The sequence below is a fragment of the Lepisosteus oculatus genome, chromosome 15 (assembly GCF_040954835.1).
Source record: "Lepisosteus oculatus isolate fLepOcu1 chromosome 15, fLepOcu1.hap2, whole genome shotgun sequence".
NCBI lineage: Eukaryota > Metazoa > Chordata > Actinopteri > Semionotiformes > Lepisosteidae > Lepisosteus > Lepisosteus oculatus.
The window spans coordinates 29,306,138-29,329,037 of record NC_090710.1 but is presented as its reverse complement, the minus strand read 5'-3'; the positions used below and the strand labels follow the sequence as shown (position 1 = coordinate 29,329,037).

Here is a 22,900-nt window from a genome sequence, read left to right as displayed (position 1 = left end):
CAGGAAGAATAAACACTCTTCCATTGGTCTTCTTGCATGTTGTGGTACTTGTCTTTGAAAACCCTAGAAACGACCAATTTAATAAACCTTGCTCGAATAACTTCCAAACACTCTATTTGGCTGATTATATTTTGTACGCACCTTAGTTATCTAAAATAAAGAGTTTTAATGGACAAGATTTTTTTTTTTTGCATGATCTGTCTCTAATAAACGCAGTCAGAATTTCTCTAATTTCCTTACTGAAATTACATGAAACTTTTTAAGCTTTGTCTTAGCTATACAAAACTTTAAACGTGCACACATTTTAAGCTTTAGAGTGAAAATTCCAGTAATACTTGGTTTCTATTGCTTTTATAATCTTCTATGGTGAAATGCTAGAGCCTCTAACGATCCCACAGATCGGCTTTCATTGATATACAGTATGCAGTATTAGAAATAAATGCATACAAGCTCAAAAACGAGCTATTACAATCTCAAAATCATTATTAAATTATTTTAAGCCAAAAACAACCCTAAAAAATTAATTACCTTCTGATTTACTGGTTTCAATTACTATCAAAACATAAAAAATAAAATAGGTACTTTTTCCAATGATGGCAGTTGTGTATTTAATTGGTTGGTATTTAACAATATTGCTGATTCAGCTAGATTTGATGCAATCAAGATTCACAGCCCCTTCAGGTCTGCAATACAGCCCATTACTGATTCAGAAGTGCTAGCTGAACTTTGCATAATTGACAGTAATAAGTCCATTCCTCTCAATGGTATTGAACCATTTTTTATAAAACCTCCTACTCATTTTATATCTGCTCTGCTACAACAATTAATCTCCTTTTTAAAACAGCTGAAATTGCGGATGGGTCAAGTTCTGCAATTCTTTTGCCTCTTTTCAAAGAGGGTAACCACTCAGGCCTTACTTGCCTATGTACAGTATAGGCTACGTATGCCTACCTGTAGATACATTTTCTGTATTTACAAATTTATCTATGACTTTTGATACAGTGTGCAAATTATTTGGAAAAAGTTGGAAAGCACAGTATCAATCATGATGTACTATAAACTCTCTCGTGTGGTTCCAAACTTACTCCATACTATAATCTAAGAAATAGAACAGGTTTATAAGGTTAATTAGGGAGTCCAGTTCTTTCTTAGTCCTATTTGTTTCTCCATCTATAGTAATGATATTGCTCAGGCAACAGGCAATTCTCATATCTACCTCCATGCTGGCAACACCATCTTACTGTATATTCAGCTGAATCTGAAATTCATCCAGTGTGCACTGCTCCATTTGATAAACTCTTATCAAATTACATGTATACTTCCTAACTCTCTATTTTCTAACCAAAATAGCCAATCCAGGGTAGTAGCCTAACCCTGGGAGCAACAGGTGCAAGGTAGACTACACCCCGGACAGGACACCAGTTCATCACAGGGCACACACAGAAACACTCACACTAGGGCCAATTCTCCCAGAAGCCAGTTAACACAGAGAGAACATACTGTACAAACTCCTCAAAGATAGAAAGGCAGCCCTGCTAGCCACTGTACCACGGCGCCACCATGCCACCCAATTTTATACTGTTTGAGAAAGATATCTCAGATTGATCCCTTAATAACAATTTCTATTTTTTAAGATAAGTTCTGAGACAAATCGCAGTTTATAAATACATAGAATTGATATTACCTGACATGGAATTTGATATAGATATTGACTCATTCAAAGTCCGTATTCCTCTATTATGGACTCTGATGTGATCTTAACAGATGCCCTAAGGCTGTTCTTGGAATATTTGATGTCTGATATCATCCTGTCATAAGATCTATAATTGGCATTCCCTATCACACTCATCACCAAGACTCTTTGATTGCTTAGCCCTCTCTGTATACCAAATTTCTCTCTGGTATAAGTGAATGTAAAGGTCTATAATTGGGAAACAACTCCTTCATAATTTATTGCAGGTCTCTGTGCCAGCTCACAATTTAAAAAGCAATATTTTTATCGGATTGAACCCCCCCAAGAGAAACAGCAGACTTCAGGCAGACGTCATTTCCATTTGCTGCTGCGAGTGACAGGACCATCTTGCAGATAAAACTGAAGCTATCCACCTCTGTATCTGTCATGCAGCTCCCTTTGCTGCACAGTAAGCTTGGAGCCCACTGAATAATAAAAACCTGGTCTACATGAACTGCAATTAAGTGAACACCTCAGAAAGAAAAACTCCAGGGTTTGCAAGGAGAAAAATAAGATATCCATCTTCTTTGAGCCCAGTGAAGGAAACTGTCATAACAATGTTTGAGTCTATTTTACGAATGCTCTACTCTCTTGTTACCTTAAAGTGTATTTCCCAAAACAAGGCAAATTGTCTGTCCACACCTTTACCACAATTAGCAATACAAATATACCAACACCATTCTCGTTAGTTATTTAGCACAATAACAAATTGCATAAGATGTATTGGAAGAATGTTAATTATTTCCCATCAATTTGAAGATTTGAAGAATGGGTAGTTTAGCCAGCAGCTGTCCAGTTTCTGTAGTACCAGTTAGAGATATAATCTATATCGGTACAGTATATGGTGCCCTATTTTGTGAAATTTCAAAATGATGCCTACGCAAACTCAATATTTTATTCAAAACCTGAATGCTCAAACTGAAGGCCAAGATAAATTGCCTTAAATGTCAGAAAAAATAAAGAAAAAAATTAAATATGTTGACGCCATATTTGGTAGAAGCTTTGGCAGCAATTACAGCTGCAATACAGGTTTTGAGGAACATTTTTTGCCCATTATTCTTGGCAGATTTGCTCAAGCTCTCTCAAGTTGGTTGGAAATGACTTATGGACAGCAGTTTTCAAGTCTTTCCGCCGATTCTCAGTGGGACTCAAGTCAGGACTTTAACTGTGCCATTCAAGGACACTCACTTTCTCATTCTTACGCCACTGCATCATAGTTTTGGCCTTTTGCTTCTAATCACTGTCCTTCTGAAAAGTGATTTTTTTAACCATTTTTATGTCTGAAACAGGTTTTCCTTTAAGATCAGACAGTATTTCGCTCCATCCATGTTTCCAGGCTTGACAAGTTTCTTAGTCCTAGTGATTAAGCAGAGATACTGTATAAGATAAAGCAGCAACCACCATGCTTGACAGTAGAGTTGGTATTGACTGAGTCATGCACTATGATTGGATCAGATTTAATGCTTTATAGTAGACAAAAAGTTCCAATCTTGGCCATACAGACCAGCTTTTCGAAGTAACTTGGATACTGTTAATGCACATTTTCTGCCATCTCTGCCACTGAACTATGTAGTTCTTTTAAAGTCACCATTGAAATCACAGTAGCATCCTCCTGGACCTAGAGCTCTGTTTGGAGTGATGGCCTGATCTAGGCAGTATTTCAGTGCCACTTCTTAATGATCCGCTTTACCATGTATTTATTCTGAAATCATGTGAGATACTATTGCACTATTACAGTCAGAGACCACTCAACTAATTGTGTGGCTCATTAAGATAATTTTGTTTACCAAATGTTCCTTACACAAACATTACTTTTCCATTTTTTTTCAATATTATTTTAGTTCCATTTACTTCTAACTTTTTGTGTCTTGCATCGAATGTATTGGATTAGGTTGTGCATATAAAAATACTATCAACAATACTGGAATAATATCAACAAGAATTAGCAACACATGCTGCATACTATATTTGAGTTAAACAGAAGTAGAGGACACTACATTTAATTCCTGACATGAACTGTAAGAAGAGGTATTTTTAAAACGAAACAAAATATCCAGCCAGCACATAGAGTATGATTCAGACGGTTTTAGACTAGTTGTTTGAGTTCTAGATACTGTATTCCTAAAGAAGTCTTTTAATCTGTCATTTTCTTACCGGTCTCATGAATGCTATTCTAAAATAGGGATGTCTTGTACGTTGATGTATTTTCTGTTCATGTACTTTAATCATCCAATTTAGAGTTTAATGTGTTTGGAAAACACCAAGTCCATTAAAACACCAACATCATTTAATCTCAAAACTTCCATTAGCTTTTGCTGTTTTTTCATCTTCATTTACATGTTTTTTTTTTAAAAAGCAGCATGCATTAGACTAAAACATAATGAATGAATGGAGCAATCAGAAAGGATCCCTCCAAGGAAGAAGAAGGGATGCACGTCTACGTTTGGTAGCAGACACAAGTAGACATTAAAGACATGAAGACATTAGACAAAGTGTTAAAAGAGTGATTTGTTCTTTATCTTCAATTCATTTCAACATGGGCACGCACTCTTTAGCAATCTATTAGTCCTTCCTGAACCAACAGGAAGCAGTATACTATTCTTTGAAGGTTGTAAGAAAGTTAAACAAAAATAAGCCAAACATCAAATAAACAATCCTGTAAAAAATACACTTTTCCCTACAGGTAATTTATTGACAGTTTAGTGCTATTTTGTAAATACTTGTGTTTGAACAGAGTTAAAGAACCAACAATTGACCACTTTTCGGCTCAAATGACCAGCAGGATGTTCAATGAGACTATTTTTCATGACTTGAAGATCAATGATAACAGTGGGCTAAAATAAAATCAGTTGAGCAAAAGAAGGTCAATATTTTTGTAACATTTGGGATTCGAAGGCTGGAAGAAGCAAACAAGCTAATAACCTCTGAAAGGGCACGGCGATGTCTTTTTCTATTGTCTAAACTGACATGCTCTCAGTTCAGAAAATTAGACATGAATTGAAGTAAAATACTACTACAAACATGTTTACAAATCTGTAAAAACAACAGATATGCACCAGGAATACTGAATAATACGTTTTGACGTGGTATTGCTGTAATTCCTTAAAGGGATCTACAGCAATTGCCAACAGGTATTTCCTTTACAGAAGCCTTTACACTGAGTTTATTAGGCACTGTATACCTGCATGTAAATGAATGTTCAATCAGTGACAGCTTCATACAGTATAAATACAGTATGTGCACACAATGCTATTTAAAACAGGCAGGCAGGTACCTACAGATTTTGTGTAGGTGCAATTCAGAGGGAGAATGTACCTAATAAAGTGACCATTTAGTGTATAGCAATATGTTTCAATTGTTTGATTTTCATGCAATTCCCAGTAATAACCATAAAATTGGCGTACAGGGCCACAGTAACAGCAGTGACTATCCATTATGTAAATCATTAGCACTACCAAATAGGCAAACTCTGGAAAAAAATGACCTGTCACTTAAGAGCAGCTAAATGCGTGCTACCCACACAGACATGTCAGCACACTGAAACAACAGAGCCTGGTGAAAAATCCTGAGAATTATTGTATAATACAAAAAGTCAACAACAGGCACTACTCTGAAGAGCCAAGGATATGAAAACACTCCTTGTGGACTTAAAACTGATCAACTTGTAAAGATAAGATAAGATCACTTTATTAGCCATATACAATTTCTTGCTTTAGGAATCTGTCTTTTCGTATACCCCAGCTTGCTCTCCATGAGACACACAGACACACAGAGAGAAGCTTGGGGTCAGAGCGCAGGGTCAGCCATTTACTTTATACAGCGCCCCTGGAGCAGTTGGGGTGCAGGGCCTTGCCCAGGAGTAGGATTTCTCTGCTGGCCTCAATATTTGAACCGGCATCCTTCCAGCCACAGGTGCAGATTTTTAGTAACAGAACCACCACTCCATAGGAGTCTCTAACAGCTCAATGGCCGATATTCTTGGCTGAAATAATTTATTGTCTCTGCAGGCTGACCATATTCCATGAACAGAAATTGTACATCTATGGAGGCACTATACTTCCAAACATGACTTGTGCCTCCTCTGTTACAAGAAAATTGCTGGCACCGTGGAATTATTGATCTTTATTATCTTGTGAACAATATCATTTGCCATCAAAGCCAAATAAGAAACATACACTGACTTCTATCGAATGTTCTTATTTAGTTTGTAGCCAAGGTCATAATATTGTATTATCATAGGTAGTATTGTACCATTCATTCTCATTTTCATTCTGTTCTTATCTCTTGTTCTGTTCCGTACTTTACAACTTCAATTCAGCAAAGCATCTTGGTTATTGATAATACATTGAATAAAACTGAATATTTTAATAAAAACTTAAATGTTCAAACTGAACATTTTTGCAGCTAAAAAAGTTAAATGTCAGCGGAAACTGCAGTATATGTGGCACATACACATTGATTCATTTACTTTTAATTCTAAGCCTTTTGGGAGTTATTATGACCTGTAATGAATATATTTAAAAGCCTAAAAGCCAAGTAACAGAGTTCATCTGGGTTTATATTTGAAGCCAATAAAATCCAAAAGAGCAACACTGAAAATAAAGGGACTACCCTGTTTGGTGTTTAAGTAGAGATAGCATGCTGGCTAAGGAGTTTCCAATGAATACATAAAAAGGAGAGAGGCATAATTAAGAAATAAACAAAACAAGAAAATGTATACTTTCCCCTGTGGATATGCAAAGCAAAGACAATTTAATCCCCTCTTTTCATTTGTCAAGAGTAAAGAGGACCTAATTTAAATGGATTTCCCTTGTAATATATAATAACTTGTTTTCAAAAGGCAGGCTGTGCAGTTGGACACAACTCTAATTAGTTTTTGTTCTATACATACTGTATTTATTCTGTACAATGACACAGTAAATTAGGCAAGGGATAGCTTCTGCAACAAAGACAGGCATTCTGCAGGGAATTCTGACTGCAGCACTTCCGAAGATCATCCCCAACAAAGAATGCTCCAGAGTGTATCATATTCAACGGACAGACTTCTCAATGTAAGCTAAATCACATTGCAGTCTGATTTAGCTCATACTTATAACAATGAAAATGTCACAGGGGATCCAAAAGCCTTTGAATACATGTTTATTCGAGGTAGGATTTACTGCCTAGCTTCTCAAATGCTGGCCTTGATTGTGCCTGAGCAACGATGTGCCTCTCACAGTACAAGTCTACAACCTGGCTGCCCAGGATTCCACAGGTCAATATCAAATTACATTGCTGTTCTTTTCATCCTGCAACTAACTAACTAACATTTTATTCCAACAACACATAACAACCTCTTACAACAAAACACAATAGAAGTACAGCGATATATCAGAATTTAAATTTAACTGCTGCATGAATGGTCTAATATCAATAAATACACAACAGCAATCTAGTTCTATTTTAAATTGTGAGTGGCGGCGAGTTATATATTTAGCCAACAGGAAACTTCTCTTCAAATTTAAAACTGCTTCTTAGAGTTGTATTCCATAATTTGCACATTGCTTATTTGATTATAGTGGGGAGCTGTGTCAGCAGGCAGGGAGCAAATGAGCAAAGACAGGTTCATTACACACTGATAAGTAAAAATAAAGCAGACAAACAACATTTCAGCAGTGAAGGCTATGATCTTTGAACACACCTAAAGAAGGCTTCTCACCAGATAGATTGGTGTTTTTTTTTCTTTCTTAAAGTTGCTTGCTTGCTTCAAAAGAAGTATTACATAAACAGGTAATTCCCACAGATGTCTAAGAAATTGCAAATGTACTCCTACAACCTATTACTGAGATTATCTGATTTACAGTGAACATCTTCAATTAAGAGTCCAGAAGTCTTGTAAAAGATGGTGGCGCCCTGCAGCTGGAAACAGTGGAAAATGACCTGGCATCCTCTGCCACCTGACCAGTTGAAGCAAAACCATTGGTCAGGAGACACTGCAAACCAAGATGTGAAGGCTTCCACTGGTGCGCATCTACCATGAGGGCAGATCCACTGCAGTGTGCATTGTTAATGGCAGTAGGGATGTCAAAGAATCCAATAGAACTTTCCCCATTTTATTTCATTCATTACTTTATAAATCTAATCCTGCATAATATGCTCACAGCAGACATTCAGCTGGTTTTGGAAAGCTGAAGAGACGTATCATAAATAGCACTTCAGAGAGATCCTGAATTCATTCTGTAATATCGACTTGACTCTCATTGAATTATAATTAACACAATGGTCATGGGAGTGTTAATGGGTATACAAAATCAGTGAAAATCCTTACACTTATCCATCAATAATGAATGAAAAATAAAATCGTGTTTTCTACTGTGCTGAAGGGGAAACTGAACTGAATCAAAGTAGAGAGACAACTGATGATTGATTTACTTACGAAATTAATTAAATTAGCATTCCCGATGATATATTTGAACAGATTTACGGAACCTACATTAAACTGAGACACCAAAAGTTAATGACGTGAAAATAATGGCCAACAAAATTATAACAAAGACACTTAACTGGATTCCAGCAGGAAATATTATTCTGTGAGATCAGGTGACATGACTGAAATATCCTTTAGTGGAAAACCTAAGAATAATGATCCCTTCACACACTCACATCCTCAACCAAAGCCCAGCCTACAGCCCCCACCTTGTGAACACGTGTGAAAAGATCATATTAAGGACTAGATTACCGGCAAGAGCTGTAAAGCCTCAAACAAGTTCTAAGAACACCGGCAATAGTCTACCCAATGCTGGAGCACGGCATGCCCACATGGTCGGCAAAGTGCTCCCAAGGAGACCACTATCAACGAAGGTCGCTGCTTATGAAAAGTCCAAAACGGAGAAAGGAGAGGGAGCAACAGGAGAGAAGGCTCAATGATGTTTGACTGAAGAAGGGAGCCTGTTCCAAGCCTCACTCACAAAGGTACACTACACCTCCAAAAAAAAAGTGCTGAAAGAAGCACACGTTGAATGGGATGCGTGAATTGAATCGAATGCCAGCGAGGAGATTAAAGAGCTCGGGTGAATTTCAGGGAGCCCGGGCTGGAAGGGGAGAGGAAACCCTACAGAGTGGTCTCCATATCCAGTGAACCAAGGGCCCAGCTTTCCTCATTACAGCTGATGTAGCTGTTTGGCGGGTCAAGAAAAGGACTAAGATTGCAGTCGCTCATGGGTCCTGGCACTACCTGAGCTTTAGTGAAGGTGCTTCCTGCCCTCTGTCTTGAGCCAGACTGCTACCCTGTGATTCCTCACTGTCATTAGCCCCTGATGGTGGGCTCCAGGCTCTGTCTGGCTATCCTGGTCTATCCAGCCCAGGCACAGCAAAGGGTTACAGAGCCCACCATGTTTTCTACTCCACAGAAGGCTTTTACCCCTTGTTTACTGTCAGCAGGGGGAGGGGGACTGTGGGAGCTGGCCCTCCCGGCCATTCTAGATACATAATAATCCTTTTCAGAAGAAAATTGTGAGCCGGTGTTTGCTTTAGGGATAAACATTGTTTTCTTCTCAAAGATTATGACACCTGTTATCAGCCCAGTGATTTCAAATCAAATTAGTGACATATTGTCAAAGTACTGTATATGAGCGAGCCAAGTCTTGCATGCTGCCGTTCGATAGGAAAATAAAGCTTTATAACAAACCTTCACACATCTAGGAGACTTATTCATAGCCTTGCTGCCACTGGTTTTACTTGGAAATGACAGCACTAAAGTCTGAACCTGACAATGAGTTAGCCACTGAATGACAGCTTTGCTTTCCAGATGCATTGGGATTATGGTTGAAAATGAATAGAGATACAGAGTACAATACTGGTGCTCAAGGTGCTATATTACTTAAAAGACATTTGTGATAAATTAAAGAAGATTAATTTGTATTCAACTATGCTGCTTCTTTAGAATGTTTTATATCACCATTTGGGTATTCATTTATTTAATAACTATAGTTCTTTATTTTTTACATATTGAGGTAGTAACCACACAGGAGTTTGTATTATCTAGAATACAAATCAAGAAAACAGGTCAATCAAAATAATGATTAATATTGTTAGATATTTTTGGAGTCTGGAAATCGTCAGAAAATAATATTGATTATAATTGATTTGATTTATTCAAAAGGTTTCATATAAATGACCTTGGCCCATAAACCTAAATTTATATCTGCATATTTACTGATTATTTTTAAATGTATGACAAGGTGTGGAGTCTATGAATTTAGTACCACATGGATTTTATGAATATAACAATAAAAATACTACTATTACTTAATACCCACAAAGTTTTATAATCAATAAGATAAAAAATGCCTTAATTCCTGTTAAGCAGGATGTGAGCAGTTAAGTAGTTTGTGACTAGAAACGTGTGGAGATGTACAGTAGTATCAAAAGAATTTCTCACAGATACTGTATTGTTATTTTAACGTGTTTCATTTTAAGCTTTAACATTGAAAATACAGTACATTCTGTTTGTGGGACACTCATGCAAGCTGAACTCCACTTATCTCAAAACAGAGCAGGCTGGCAAAAGTAATGCTAAAAAGTAAAAATCTAGTAAATGGCAACTGAATGTCTGTGCTCACATACTGTACAAGAGCCTGTCACAGAAAAAGCATCCAAAGTAAACCTTGAAATCTTTTAAAGAGCAGGACAGAATAACTCTCCATAAGATTATGTACAAATTGACACATTGTATACCATCTTCTATACATAATTTTCTCCAGTAAATTTATGGTTGCTGCAGATCTGTCAGAACAAATGAAAGACCAGTCAGCATATATTAGATTACAGCACCATTGCGGCTTTCAGATGGCAATTTAACAATAAATTAAAGTGGCCTATTCTGAGAACCAGGGTGTTCTATAACCACTTTTCTCCTTAAATTGAATGCATCCAAAAAGATTTGGACTGAATCAAATGTCACTTTTCTCCCGCTAAATGGTGGCGTGTTATATCCAAAGCTCACAGTATCACTTTAGCATTTCTATTTCCTCTGCAGGATCAGTGTGTCTGCCTGAGCTGTGGTCAGAAGCAGAACACGCATACTGTGCACACAGGACGTACGCGCAAAAACTCCAGGGGTCCACGTGATAGGTGCCCCCTCCTGCCACATCTATTCAGTATACACAGACAGGCACTTCTTAATTTACAGATACTGTAATATCTAAATTGTACTTTTTTTACTAACTTGAAAGCACTAAACTTATAACAACAACATGGACGCCAACCCATCACAGGGCACAGACAGACACAGAAACACACATGGTGGTTTTGGAATTCACACTGATTAAAAGAGAATCATGTAAAATAAATAATGTCTTCCTTAATTATTCTATTCATAAACAGTTACCATTTCTTTAAGCCTTTTTCAATATTTTAGATGAAACATTTAGATTCCTTTTCCAATGTTTGCATGGTACTGTAGTCATTTACTCCGTATTACAAACCAAATAAAATTAAAACAAAAAGAAATATTGTCACCTGTGTTTGGAGTCCTGATGGTGTCCAGTTTCTGAGTTTGTGCCTTTGATCAGATTCTGTCTGGACTCCACCAAAACGATTCTGAAATCAGAACAGCATTGGCAATTGTCACAGCTGAAGCACTGTTCCCTACGTTCTCAAAAGAACACAGCAACATTTAATCATGAAATCGCTTAGGGACATGAAAACATTACTACTTATTGATCATGATAAAGAATATAAAAACTTATATAGAAAAGAGGAAAATAAAAATGCACACTGAGAGAGAAAAGAATAGCTATACAGTACTACCTTACAAGGGAAGACAATATTTGCCAAGCCAACAGCTTGCAGAAAGCCTTTTTGTATCATAGTATCTTTTTACGCATATGGTATCAATATACTGTACAGGGGTAAGCTAGGAAAACTGTCTTTACATCACCGAATCCCAAGTTTCCACTTATAATTAAAAGTTATTATTAGGTCAAAGGTCAGAGGGTTTAAAGTGAGCACAGGAACTGTTAGGATCCTCATCACCCACAAGTAAAACCCACAGGTGGTGTAGATCTACAAATGAGAGCTTAGCATACTGTGGTCACAGAGTAGGAACCATGGGCACTGAGAAGCAGGTACAGAGAGTTTGGTGCCTCACAAATGCTCAGGACTGACTTGTGAAAAGGGCTGCTTTCACACTTTTTCCATGTGTGCTTACGTACAAGCACTCAGACAATGCACTGTACAGTTTCTGACCTTGAAATACCTTTAAGGAATTACAAGACCTTACATAACTTCAGAGAAAACAAAAACGATCTGACTGTATATAATGTAACTATTGTAAATTGATAAATAAAGTTTGACTTCCATGCATAAAGAATTTAGCTACATGTTGCACAGCAAATACATTTCTGATTTTAGGACTGGCCAATAGGTGACCTATAATTTAATTTCCCCCCTGTCTTTACATAGTGCAGCATAGCATAATGGGAAAAGCTATGGTCTCATAACTTTATGGGCCATAACAGTTGTACAATGAGCAAGGTACTTTACCCTAGTTTCTACAGACCAACCAGTTCCATAAATGGGGATCAGCATCGCTGGGGGTAATCCCATATAATTTATATATGTTTAAGTTAATAATATAATTGTTCAAATTTTAGATTTTCTCCATAACTCTTACCTATGATAATCACATGTAGTATATATTTATCCATCATTCAAAAGCTGTAACTCAAATAGTCTGAACAATTAATGACAGAACGATTTAAGCAGAATGCTCTCGCTCACAAAACAAATGTTGCATTTGTGAAATCTAAATTAATTTTCATGGGATGCAGCATATTTTAACATAAGCACTTAATACGTTTGTGTGCTCTGCATCTCAAAAATACATTTAAAAAAAAAAATTCCCCGTCAAGTCAGTTCTAGATTAATGGAAATCATCAGCATGCTGGGCCATATCGCAGCATATGAAAGATTTCTCATCAAGAGGCAAGAGCTCGTACCCTTGAAGAAATGATGTGTTGAAGAAGTAATGATGTTCAGGTAGTGTGAAGGAGATTTCACTTCCAGGTAACAATATTGATTGCATGACAAGCACATGCAGCACACCATCAATTCTGGAATGCCCCCAAGGTATTGCAGAACACTATAAATCATAGTTTGATAGACTTTGATATCCTTTATATTCAAACTCGGCCATAAACAAAAAACAAGCAGCAAGCAAAACACCTTAGAAAGGTGCAGCCAAACAAAAATGTCTATCCCAAAAGAACAATGAAATCCTGTTAGAAGTGATGCAGGTCTGTTCAAACCTAACATCACACTGTTTCATCTGACAGAGAGTTTTATCTAGGATAAATCCTTCCATCCTTTATCAGCAAGTTGCTTATTCCGAAACGTGCGCCGGAGACGCAAGTAGCAAGACAAGACTGCACCGCAAGCCCCAGTCCACCGCAGGGCACACTGAAACACAGACGTTCAGAGACCTCATATAACACAGCCAGCAGCCCTTCATACTATGATCTCTCCTCACACCCACAATGACCGTACTCCCACACCACTACATACACGACAACTGAATGTAAGCCGATAGGGATAACAAACACCCCATTGCATCTATTTATTGATAAGCACTTAAAATGACCTAAAGATTCTAGATTTTTTTTTTATCCAGCTGCCTGGATGACAATAGCTTTCTCTTTTTTAATGCAGTTTGAAACTCATTCCAGTTCATAAAGCTGAAAAGAAGGAAAAACATATATGATGGGACTTGACAAGGCTGTCCATTGATTGATATCTATACATGAAAATCTAATGTACAACAATACATATCTATCATAAATATCAATATATATACCTATCCAAAGACAATTTGATATTGTCAGTCAATTGAAAATGCTACAGTATATTACACTGTATTTTACTACCCTTCTATCATGGATGATTAATACAGAAGATAAGTGTCAAATTGCTGATAAACAAACAACCAGGGAATTGCACATCTTTACTTATTCAATCATATACATTAAATTGTAACGTGAATATAAAATTCTTACAATGCCAAACGTTTTGTCATTCAAACGGTCTGTTCCAGTAAATTAACTCAGACATAACAAGAGATTCTTCTGGGTTTTTAGCTGAAAATATTTGGCAATACATTTGCATAGAATCAAGACATAAAGAGGAAAGAAAACAGTGATCTTGTAACAAAGGGTAATGAAGAGTAATAGTGATGGTAGTAGTAGTGTACCAAGTGGCATTAAATGACACCTCTGATAAGGAAATTAATGGTGTCCAATTCCTTTTTTCAGAATGATCAGTAATAGCATAAGCCTGCCTATAACAAAATGAATATATTCCTATACATTCTACAAGTCCTAAAATGGAACTATTGTAACTATTAAACAATTGGTATACGTATATTTTCAATCCATCCAGCAATATAACAGTCTGAACCAGGGTTCAGACATTATGACAGAACATCCCGGCCAGTAACATCAAAGCTGATTCATTCCATGTGAAATCATGTAGAAGCTACAGAGGACGCCCAAGCAGTTCCAATGATAAGAGCTCTCAGTCACTTCTTTACATTCTCTGGGCTTCAAAGGAACCCACCTGAACTTGGCATCTTTACTGAAAGGATTCGTCACTTTCAAAAGGATTTTCTTCACCTCATAACATGGAGATTTGCACCTCAAAGTACCCTGGAAAAAAAATATGTATAGCACAATGAAAAATACAGTGAAAAAAATCAAATAAGCAACATCTAGGAAAGGTTTGTCCACAGCTACATTAAAGGTCACTTTACAAAACAGCTGTTATCTATTAATCCTTTATATCTGCCTCTCGTTGCTCTATACACATCTATTCATCATGCCCACAAAGTATGAATCTATCTACTTGTATTCCCGGAGCCTGTCGGTTCTGCTTATGTGGACAGCACACAAAGCATAAAGCGTCTGGTTTCCTACTCACTCTCGGTACGATGTTATTGATCTGTGACCTAAGGGAAAATGCCAGGGTTCCTCCTAAAGTCCCGGAAGTTGCTCTGGGGGTGAACAGCAGCATGGCCTCCATGGGTCGTAGAAAATAGCTTGTGAGCTGCACGGACACATCCATCTGTCCCCTGCAAGGCGATGATTTCACACAAAGTTGACACCACGACATCCTCAAACAAAATTGACTGCTTTTTAAAATGACCACCAAATGAATAAGGGGAGAAATTAACACATCTTGAAAACACATCTTAGACAAAATACAATATAATGCATCTGTTTCAAGAGCTGACTCCCTAAGATGATCTCCATTATGGAGAAGATTTGTTTGTGCAGTATAGGACAGGCACTGTGAAGCGAATCTATAGGATCTGTGGCTCCTTGCTTTGAAAAAGCCAGGAGCATTGTACTCAGTATTGTTTTACACACCCAGTCATTCTGTGTTTACTTTTATTATACAGTAGATTTAGACTCTGTTCTTATATCTCTCTCATCCTAGCGTTAATCCCGCATCAGCAGGGTCCACTTGTCGGCATGCCTGTCTCCATTTGGTGGTTTGAACCAAATGGAGACATTTGGTCTGACGTTGCCATTAAATCTTTGAGCTGACGTTGCCATTAAATGTGACTGAGAATACTCCAACCGGTGCATCGCTCTTTGTCTGGCTGTTGGTTTCTCTTTTTGTTTCTTTAGGTGTTATGTATTTAGTGTTTTTTAATTGTTGCTGGTCATTTTAATTGCTTTTTAAGTTTCTTAAATAAATTACTATAAGGGATAGCATATGTTTACTGTACTTAAAGTACTCAATAGTATTTTCTCCTTTTCTAACGGCTGTGATAGGAGGGCAGGTTCTAAAAAAACACTAAGATGTTTGTAACAATAAGAACTGAAATAAGTAATGACCAGGAATGCAGTAAGGCAGTGTTCCCAGTACTGACACCTGCACAGAATACAGTATTCTAAACAAAGTAAACTTAACAGTTCACAGCTCAGTGTAATTTCAGTACCTGTACTGTATATCTACAAATTTTAAAGGGGTCTTTTTCAGTTGTATTTTTAACAAATACTGTCAATTGACATGGATTTCAGTACTTAACACAATAAGCATGAGAAACCAACAAGCCATGCTAAATAACAAGCACAGTTTAAAGTAAATTGAAAGTTTAGGGGGATCTTTGCTTTCCTGCTATCTAAATCAAGTTATTTCAGATAAATACTGTGGGTATAATATGGATGTACAGGAGCCTCACAACCTACAAAATGTACATCCACACTCTCCTGAAATAAAATAAATGTAAAGTAAAATATCAAAGTGATATATCTGTATGTTTTCAGGAATTAAAAGACTATAGATTAAAGGTGAATTCTGGTAGTTCAGACTACTATTGCAGCAGGGTCAAATTTACATATACTGTACAGTACAGTACCACTCACCGTCAGCTGCCTGATGTACTGTCTAATTTAATTACACGAAGGACTTTTCTACACAAAATTAAAATTTATCCACCACATTAGTTCTGAAAGGAGTTCAAAAACCATACAACTTGCAATAAGATTTTTTTATTTTTTAATTAGTTTTTATTTTAAGAGGAAAGGTTATCAAAGTAAATGCTGCCTGAGCAGTAAAGGTCTGATTAGCCCTATGTATTTCAGCTGTAGTACTGTAATGTATATATCTGTAGAGTTAAGGTGTTGTTAGTACTTGACATTTTTTCTGATTAGGTTTTTGAAGGTTTTGAAAATGAACATTATAAATCATGGGTTAAACAGAAGACATAAATGATGACAAGTCTGACAGAAATTCAAAGCATTCCTTTACATTGAAATGGATATATCTTGTACTATCCAAGATAATATAATATAAACATTTTATATTAATATGAAAAAAAGTTTTTTCTGAACATATACTGTACATGTCAAAATTCAACCTTCAATTTCACTAATCAAGACAAAGTAAAACAACAAGCTAACATTCTAAATTGCTGCATTTCTAAAGGTAAGACAAAATCAAAGAACTTGCATTATTTAATTAATGTTTTTAAGTTCAGATATAATTCTAAAAGGATTTTCCAGGAAATACAAACTAGACAGTGTTGAAATTACTTACTTTGAGGGGACAATTACTGTGCTTCCCTTATGCATAGAGAAGTTGTCAGAGTCTTGCCCCACAATTGTGGCATTGTACACCAATGGCTTTAAGCTTGGATTTTTCAGTCGTACCTATTAAAAGATTTGACAGGTCCACACTTAATTCAGTAAAGTCTTTTTTGTATCACTATAAACATGAAATCAATCTTCGTATAAAGTCCAAGGACTTTATAAAACAGTCACTTAGCAACTGCTTAAACCTGTGCTCATTGAAAAATGTTAAATCCAAATTATCCTGAATAATAAAAATCGCCCATAGAGTACAGTACATGTATATCTTAAATATTTAAAGAATTTTGGGGTTAATATTAGTACTACCTGTACATTTCATAGGAAGCAATAATATGAGATTCATAATACTGATATTGCAATTGAAACAAGACAGAGGGAAGTGAGAAACTTTCAAAATGCTCCATTAAATTAAAAAAATTCAAAAGTGAGTCTTTTATGCATTACATCTAAGCAAGGTACCATTTCTAGTAATGTTTTGTCAACTAAATCTTGGGAAACAAGGGCAGCTGGTTTAAAGGTGTATTGTCTTTATCCCACCCACCTGTCTGACTATTGTATCATGCAGGCTTCCAACAAAATAAACTGTCTCCTTGGGAATATACTGTGGCAGTTTCTCGTACAGGTAAACACAAACCATCAACATGAGGACAGGATTGGGATCAGAGATTTCAGTAGCCTGTGGGCAAACAGATATATAAAGCAAGGACTTTCAAAGCACAAAGCTCAGATCAAATCAATACAATGCAGTAACAAATTTCAAAGAGTGGGGGAAAAGATTTTGATAGACAATTGTAATTCGGGCTAGAATATAATTTATGATTTAATTGTGAATTGTAAATTGTGTAGCTACTGTCTCCTTTAAAAATAATGTCAAAGAAAAAAATAGGGAAATAACCTTATATATTATTTTTTTATATTTAAAAAACATAATCTTCTGAAATAATGGTTTGGAAGGCTTTCTACCAACACAATTTTTTGAAAGTCTGCCATCTCTACAAGAATTGTCTTTCTATGGGGATCTCTGTGTGATACCGGTACCAATGTGCAGTGCAGGCACAAAACAGCTGTGAAACTCCAACAATAAATGGACTGTTGGCATAGAAGTCTTAGCAGTGAATCACATTATGTACTGACAGATCTTGGTGAAGCCAGTACATTAAACAGCAGGTATAAATATTGAATCACAGAAATGAGGCCACCTATGGCGTTAACATAATATTAATTAACTTCAATCTCAGTATTTGACAGAATGTATTATAAAATGCAACAGTAGTGCCTGCTAGGCTTAAAAACAGACCACTAGAAATTAGCATCAACAATAAACATTTTTTAATGTTATTATGATAAGAGATGTGGAAGAAAATCAGATACTACTTGAGAAGCCAATTCAAATCTCATTTACAATGTTTGAAGTGGACATTTTTGATTTTCTAATTAATTTGTTTCTTCCAAAATTTAGCAAGAGGTTCACAAAATAATGCTCAGTACAATAAGCACAGTCCCATGGGAGCCTGTGTCTTGTTCTATCTTTCTGTGTCTTGTACTGTATTTGTCTCCATTTTTATTTGGTAGAATCTGTTCTTTTCGAGCCTATGACTCATTTAAAAATGGTAATGTTTTACTTATAATGTATTGTGATTTTTAGTTACTATGCTTATTTTATCAAAGTATTTTGCTTTACAACAGTGTGTTATGTATTGTTTCTCCATATTTTATAGTCAATTTATTTTTATATCTAAATCACCTTGGATAAAGATGTCAGGCACAGTAAATACTTTGATAATAAAAACAACATATATGTACATAGAAACTCTCAAAAAGAAATAGAGCTTTGCAGCATTATGAATGTGGAGAATAGTCATCCAGAATGAACTGCTATACAGTACTGTATGTTCAGCACTACTGGTTCCAGTCTATGGATTACCTGGATATCTATATCAAGACTGATGCCCTGGAAAGCACTGACCAAGACCAGGCTGTTGTGTAGGCACTGTTCTGGACTCACAGAATGTGTGTACATTTTCTTAAAGTGAGTTGAAATCTGGAAGAAAATAAATGTATTTATGTTTATTGCAACAAATAACATAAAATACTGTAGATAAATCATGTTTAGTTAAACTCAGCATTATATCACTATAGTACTGTACTTATAGGTGGATTTAAAATATTCTCTATTAGGCATTTGGTGAGTGTTTAAGTAAAACGTTTGCTTCCTTTAATGTTATTTCTATGCCTCAATAGTCTGTTTGGGTGCTAATCCCTGGGTATAGTGATGGGGACACTATACTGTGAAAAGGGGCGCCGTCCTTCGGATGAGACCTAAAATCAAGGTCATGGCTCTCAGTAGTCATTAAAAATCCCAGAGGTATTTCTTGAGAAGAGTAGGGGTGTTAACCCCAGCGTTGTGGCCAAATTCCACCCTGGGATTTAGCAATCATGGCCTCCTAATATTTCCTATCTATGAACTGCCTTCATTACTCTATTCTCCTCAATGAGATCTGATTTGTGTTTACTGGAGTACTTTGGCTCCAGTGGAATGGCCAGAATCTATTCAACAAACCAGTACAAAATATAATGATGTGAACAAAATCTTAAAATCACAATATGTGAAGTTATAAAAACGAGAGGTTTTGAAAGAAAAACAGGTTTTACATAGTATTTGAACTTCTGAGAGGTTTGGTGATTCATCAGTATTCCAAGAGTCATATTTCATATATGTACCAAATATTTTCACTGTGTAAAAATACTTCAAAACAGCTGTGATCTGCAGATATGAGAAGCAGAGAAAACTACAAACCAGGAATGGGCAGTATGCTGCTAGCACAGCTGCCAATACCAGACCATCTGCAAGATCAAGGTCAAAGTTCACTATCCATCTTGAAGGGGGTCCATCGCCTGTTGAATGAAAAAGGGTGCTTTAGTTAGATTTGATTAATGATCATAACTTTTCCCTCTTTACACTGACACTATTTAACACCGCTCCAGTTAAGTGTCAGTTCACACACCTGCTTAACCACTTATACCATCTCAAAAGTTCCCCTCTGTGCCCATTAGAACTGAATTTGCAAATCGCATACCAATGGCTATATTTGTATTTTTAGTGAGTAGGTACTGTAATTCATCAACAAAAGAGATTGACTGGCCATTAACAACATAAAGGTGAAACCTGCTTCAAGAACAAAATATCACACAATCACAATTGTAATGCAAGAATTATTAAGAAGACAGTTTATGTTCTAAAGATCTGCATTGTCTTTCTGAAGCTCTGCATTTATTAATTATGCCAAATTGTATTTAAAAGCAACCTACAGTATGAATAATATTAAATTATCTATTCCTCTGCTGGCAGAAAGAAACAAAACTTTAAGATGTACAGTACATGCAGTGTACTTACTGTGTAAATAACATAAGGTATAAATCAAGAACTAAAATTAAAGAAAATACTTTGAAAACAAATTAAGTTAATATTGCATCCATTAATACAGTACTGAATAAAAACTGCACTTAATAAACTATATCTTATAAAGATGAATAAAAAACTGTTGAAAAAAATGATTAAAGTCTCTCAAATGCTCTGAGCACAGGTACTGTATGCAATAGATTTAATAAATGAAGCTATATCGAAGTTATCAATCTTAAATGAAGATGGCATGGCCCAAGTTAATGAGAAGCCAGTATAATATGCCAAAAATATGATACATTTTAAAGTTATGGCAAAAATTGAATTTTGAAGTGTATAGAAGCTGTTGGCCTTGTCCTTCGTTAACAGCTGGATTCATAATTAATTTCAAAGATGTGATGCACATCATTTTTTATTTCCCCGTTTGACAGGTTCTTTCAAGAAAGAGCATTAACTCTGATGCGTGTTGCTTTCTGATCCCATCTGAAACTCGCTTTAAGATTTGAAATTAGGCTTTATCCATGTGACAGCCATGAAGAAATTCGTGTCCCTTTTTATAAACTTTTTTTCTGCCCAAACTTCCAAGAAATCCAGAGCCTCTGATAATGTGGGAGAGGACATGAAACAACTGACAACCAAGCTTAGTTAAGGATGAAGCATGAAGTTGAACTTTTGCATTTAACCAAAATGTACTGTGTATTACAGAATACATAATTTTATCTTTTAGACAAATGTGCATTTTTTCAATGTATATAAAGGCTAGTTATTGAAATACTCTAATTACTGTAAGTGAATTATTTTGTTTACAAATGAGAGAAGGCCAGTCAGTCAGTACTGTATGTCAGTCTGTGTAGGTCCATCTTTCTCTGTTCCACTTTACGAATACAACAACATGGTGTTCAATTTTTTGTTTTAATGTAAAATAGTTTACATTATATTTATCAAATCCCACATTTTAATAAATACATATACATTACAGTATTTCTCGTAAATTGCGTAACTAATTTAGCACTCACTGGTGTGTTCTTTAATGCGGATCTTTGACTGAAATGCAAAAACGCGTATTTGATTATTTGAACATAAGAAAGGTGACAAACATGAGAAAGCCACTCAGCCCATTTAGCTAATCGAGGCCAATATCTCCTTCAGTTAGTTCTCGAAAGAAGCCTAGTTATGGGCTTCAAAACATGGCTGGACAGCTTGTTACATATTCCCTAACCCCTAGGTGTTAAGAAGCGCCTCCTGTTCTCAGTTTCAAATGCACTCCCACTTAGCCTCTGCTCATGTCCTCTGGGTGGTCGGTCTCACTGATGATGATAAGTGCAAAGAAGATCTTTAAACACATCTTAAGGAAAGGCAAGGCATCTCTGCCATGACAACCCCTGGTTATCAAGACAAAAAAATTAAAAACACAAAAGCGCCAGTATGTGTACATTCACCTAAAACACTCAAAAGCAACAGTTTTGCCTGGCTACCGAAAAATAAATGCACACCATTCCACTCAGGTGTGACAACGGTCTCTTCTACTCAGCACCATGTATCAAAGTCAATTACACAACACATGTCTGCACACAAAAACAACCATACCTTATTTCTGCAGTGATTAATCTTTTTAATCGAAAGGTACATGGGCTTTTGTTTTGGTGCTATGCAATGTAGAAAGGTGGTATATGTAAAGTGAAATTCTATTTTTAGCTTAATAATTCTTATTTTAATAGAAATTATAGAGCTCAAATGAGCTTAACTGAATTTCTACTGTATAGTTTGCAAGAACCATTCAACTACTATGTGTCATTTGATTCAGGCTGCACCTGGTAGGAAAAAGAAATCAAAAGTAATTACTTTCGAGGTTGACACAAGCTAGGTATTGAAGCTTTCAACGGCTACTCAATTACCAAAAAACTGATTTAGTCAGAGTCAACTACAATAAAATGAGATTTTAGATGACACAGTCAAGGTTTACTTCATTTATCTTATGGGTCTCAAACCTCCCTGCAATCACAGAATTTCCCGACTCTGTGAGGTATGAATTAAAAGAGTGATTGCACCTTGGCCAGCCCACACCACTGTGCGGTCTGATATCGGGGCTGTAAAGTGTTTTGTGAACACAATCGATGGAGTTAATCAGGGCTTCTCGTGCAGATGGTTACCACGGAAAAAGAAATCAGATCTAAGCAATACCTCTTGGATGGGACAAATGGTCTATCCTCACAAAGGAGGATTAACGCTGTTCCATTACTTTTCAGAGAACAGCGGTAAAAAGTGTCCTATTTGTGATGCACAATTTTAAATATACAGTAACACAAAGTGAATGAGTGATACCCACCAAGTGTGGAGTTCATTTGCCAAACAGTTCTTGAAGAGGAGCAGCTCCTGATGTGAGGCAGCTTTTGTCAAGCAAGTGATGCCCCACTATAAAAAGTGTCGGTGTGACACTTTCACATCTTAAATGTATAACTACCCTATATACAGTATACAGTGAAAGGACAGTACACCCCCTTGCGATTCTATGTTTTAGCTATCCTTCATCTAGTCCTCGCCGAGTCCTAACAGTAGATAAATCTTACCTCGTGTGACAGATAAAACTCACAAACTGTACATTGTCTTTATTTATCAATCAAAAAATCTGCCAACATT

At 36.2% G+C, this 22,900-nt stretch overlaps 1 protein-coding gene across 4 annotated transcripts in view; it reads right to left on the bottom strand.

Moving 5' to 3' along the window:
* Positions 1-22,900, bottom strand: part of LOC102694899 (cilia- and flagella-associated protein 47-like) — a 208,134-nt gene that overhangs the window by 136,790 nt on the left and 48,444 nt on the right. For all 4 annotated transcript variants that reach the window (XR_011181613.1, XR_011181614.1, XM_069178726.1 and 1 more), the window contains exons 34-40: positions 19,661-19,758; positions 18,788-18,904; positions 17,405-17,539; positions 16,811-16,923; positions 14,684-14,834; positions 14,324-14,412; positions 11,231-11,311 (exon numbers count right to left, since the gene is read on the bottom strand). Coding sequence is in view for 2 of the 4 variants with exons in the window: in XM_069178726.1 (XP_069034827.1) it covers positions 11,231-11,311; positions 14,324-14,412; positions 14,684-14,834; positions 16,811-16,923; positions 17,405-17,539; positions 18,788-18,904; positions 19,661-19,758 (784 nt within the window). In the remaining 2 variants the exon portion in view is untranslated. The remainder of the gene's footprint in view (positions 1-11,230; positions 11,312-14,323; positions 14,413-14,683; positions 14,835-16,810; positions 16,924-17,404; positions 17,540-18,787; positions 18,905-19,660; positions 19,759-22,900) is intronic.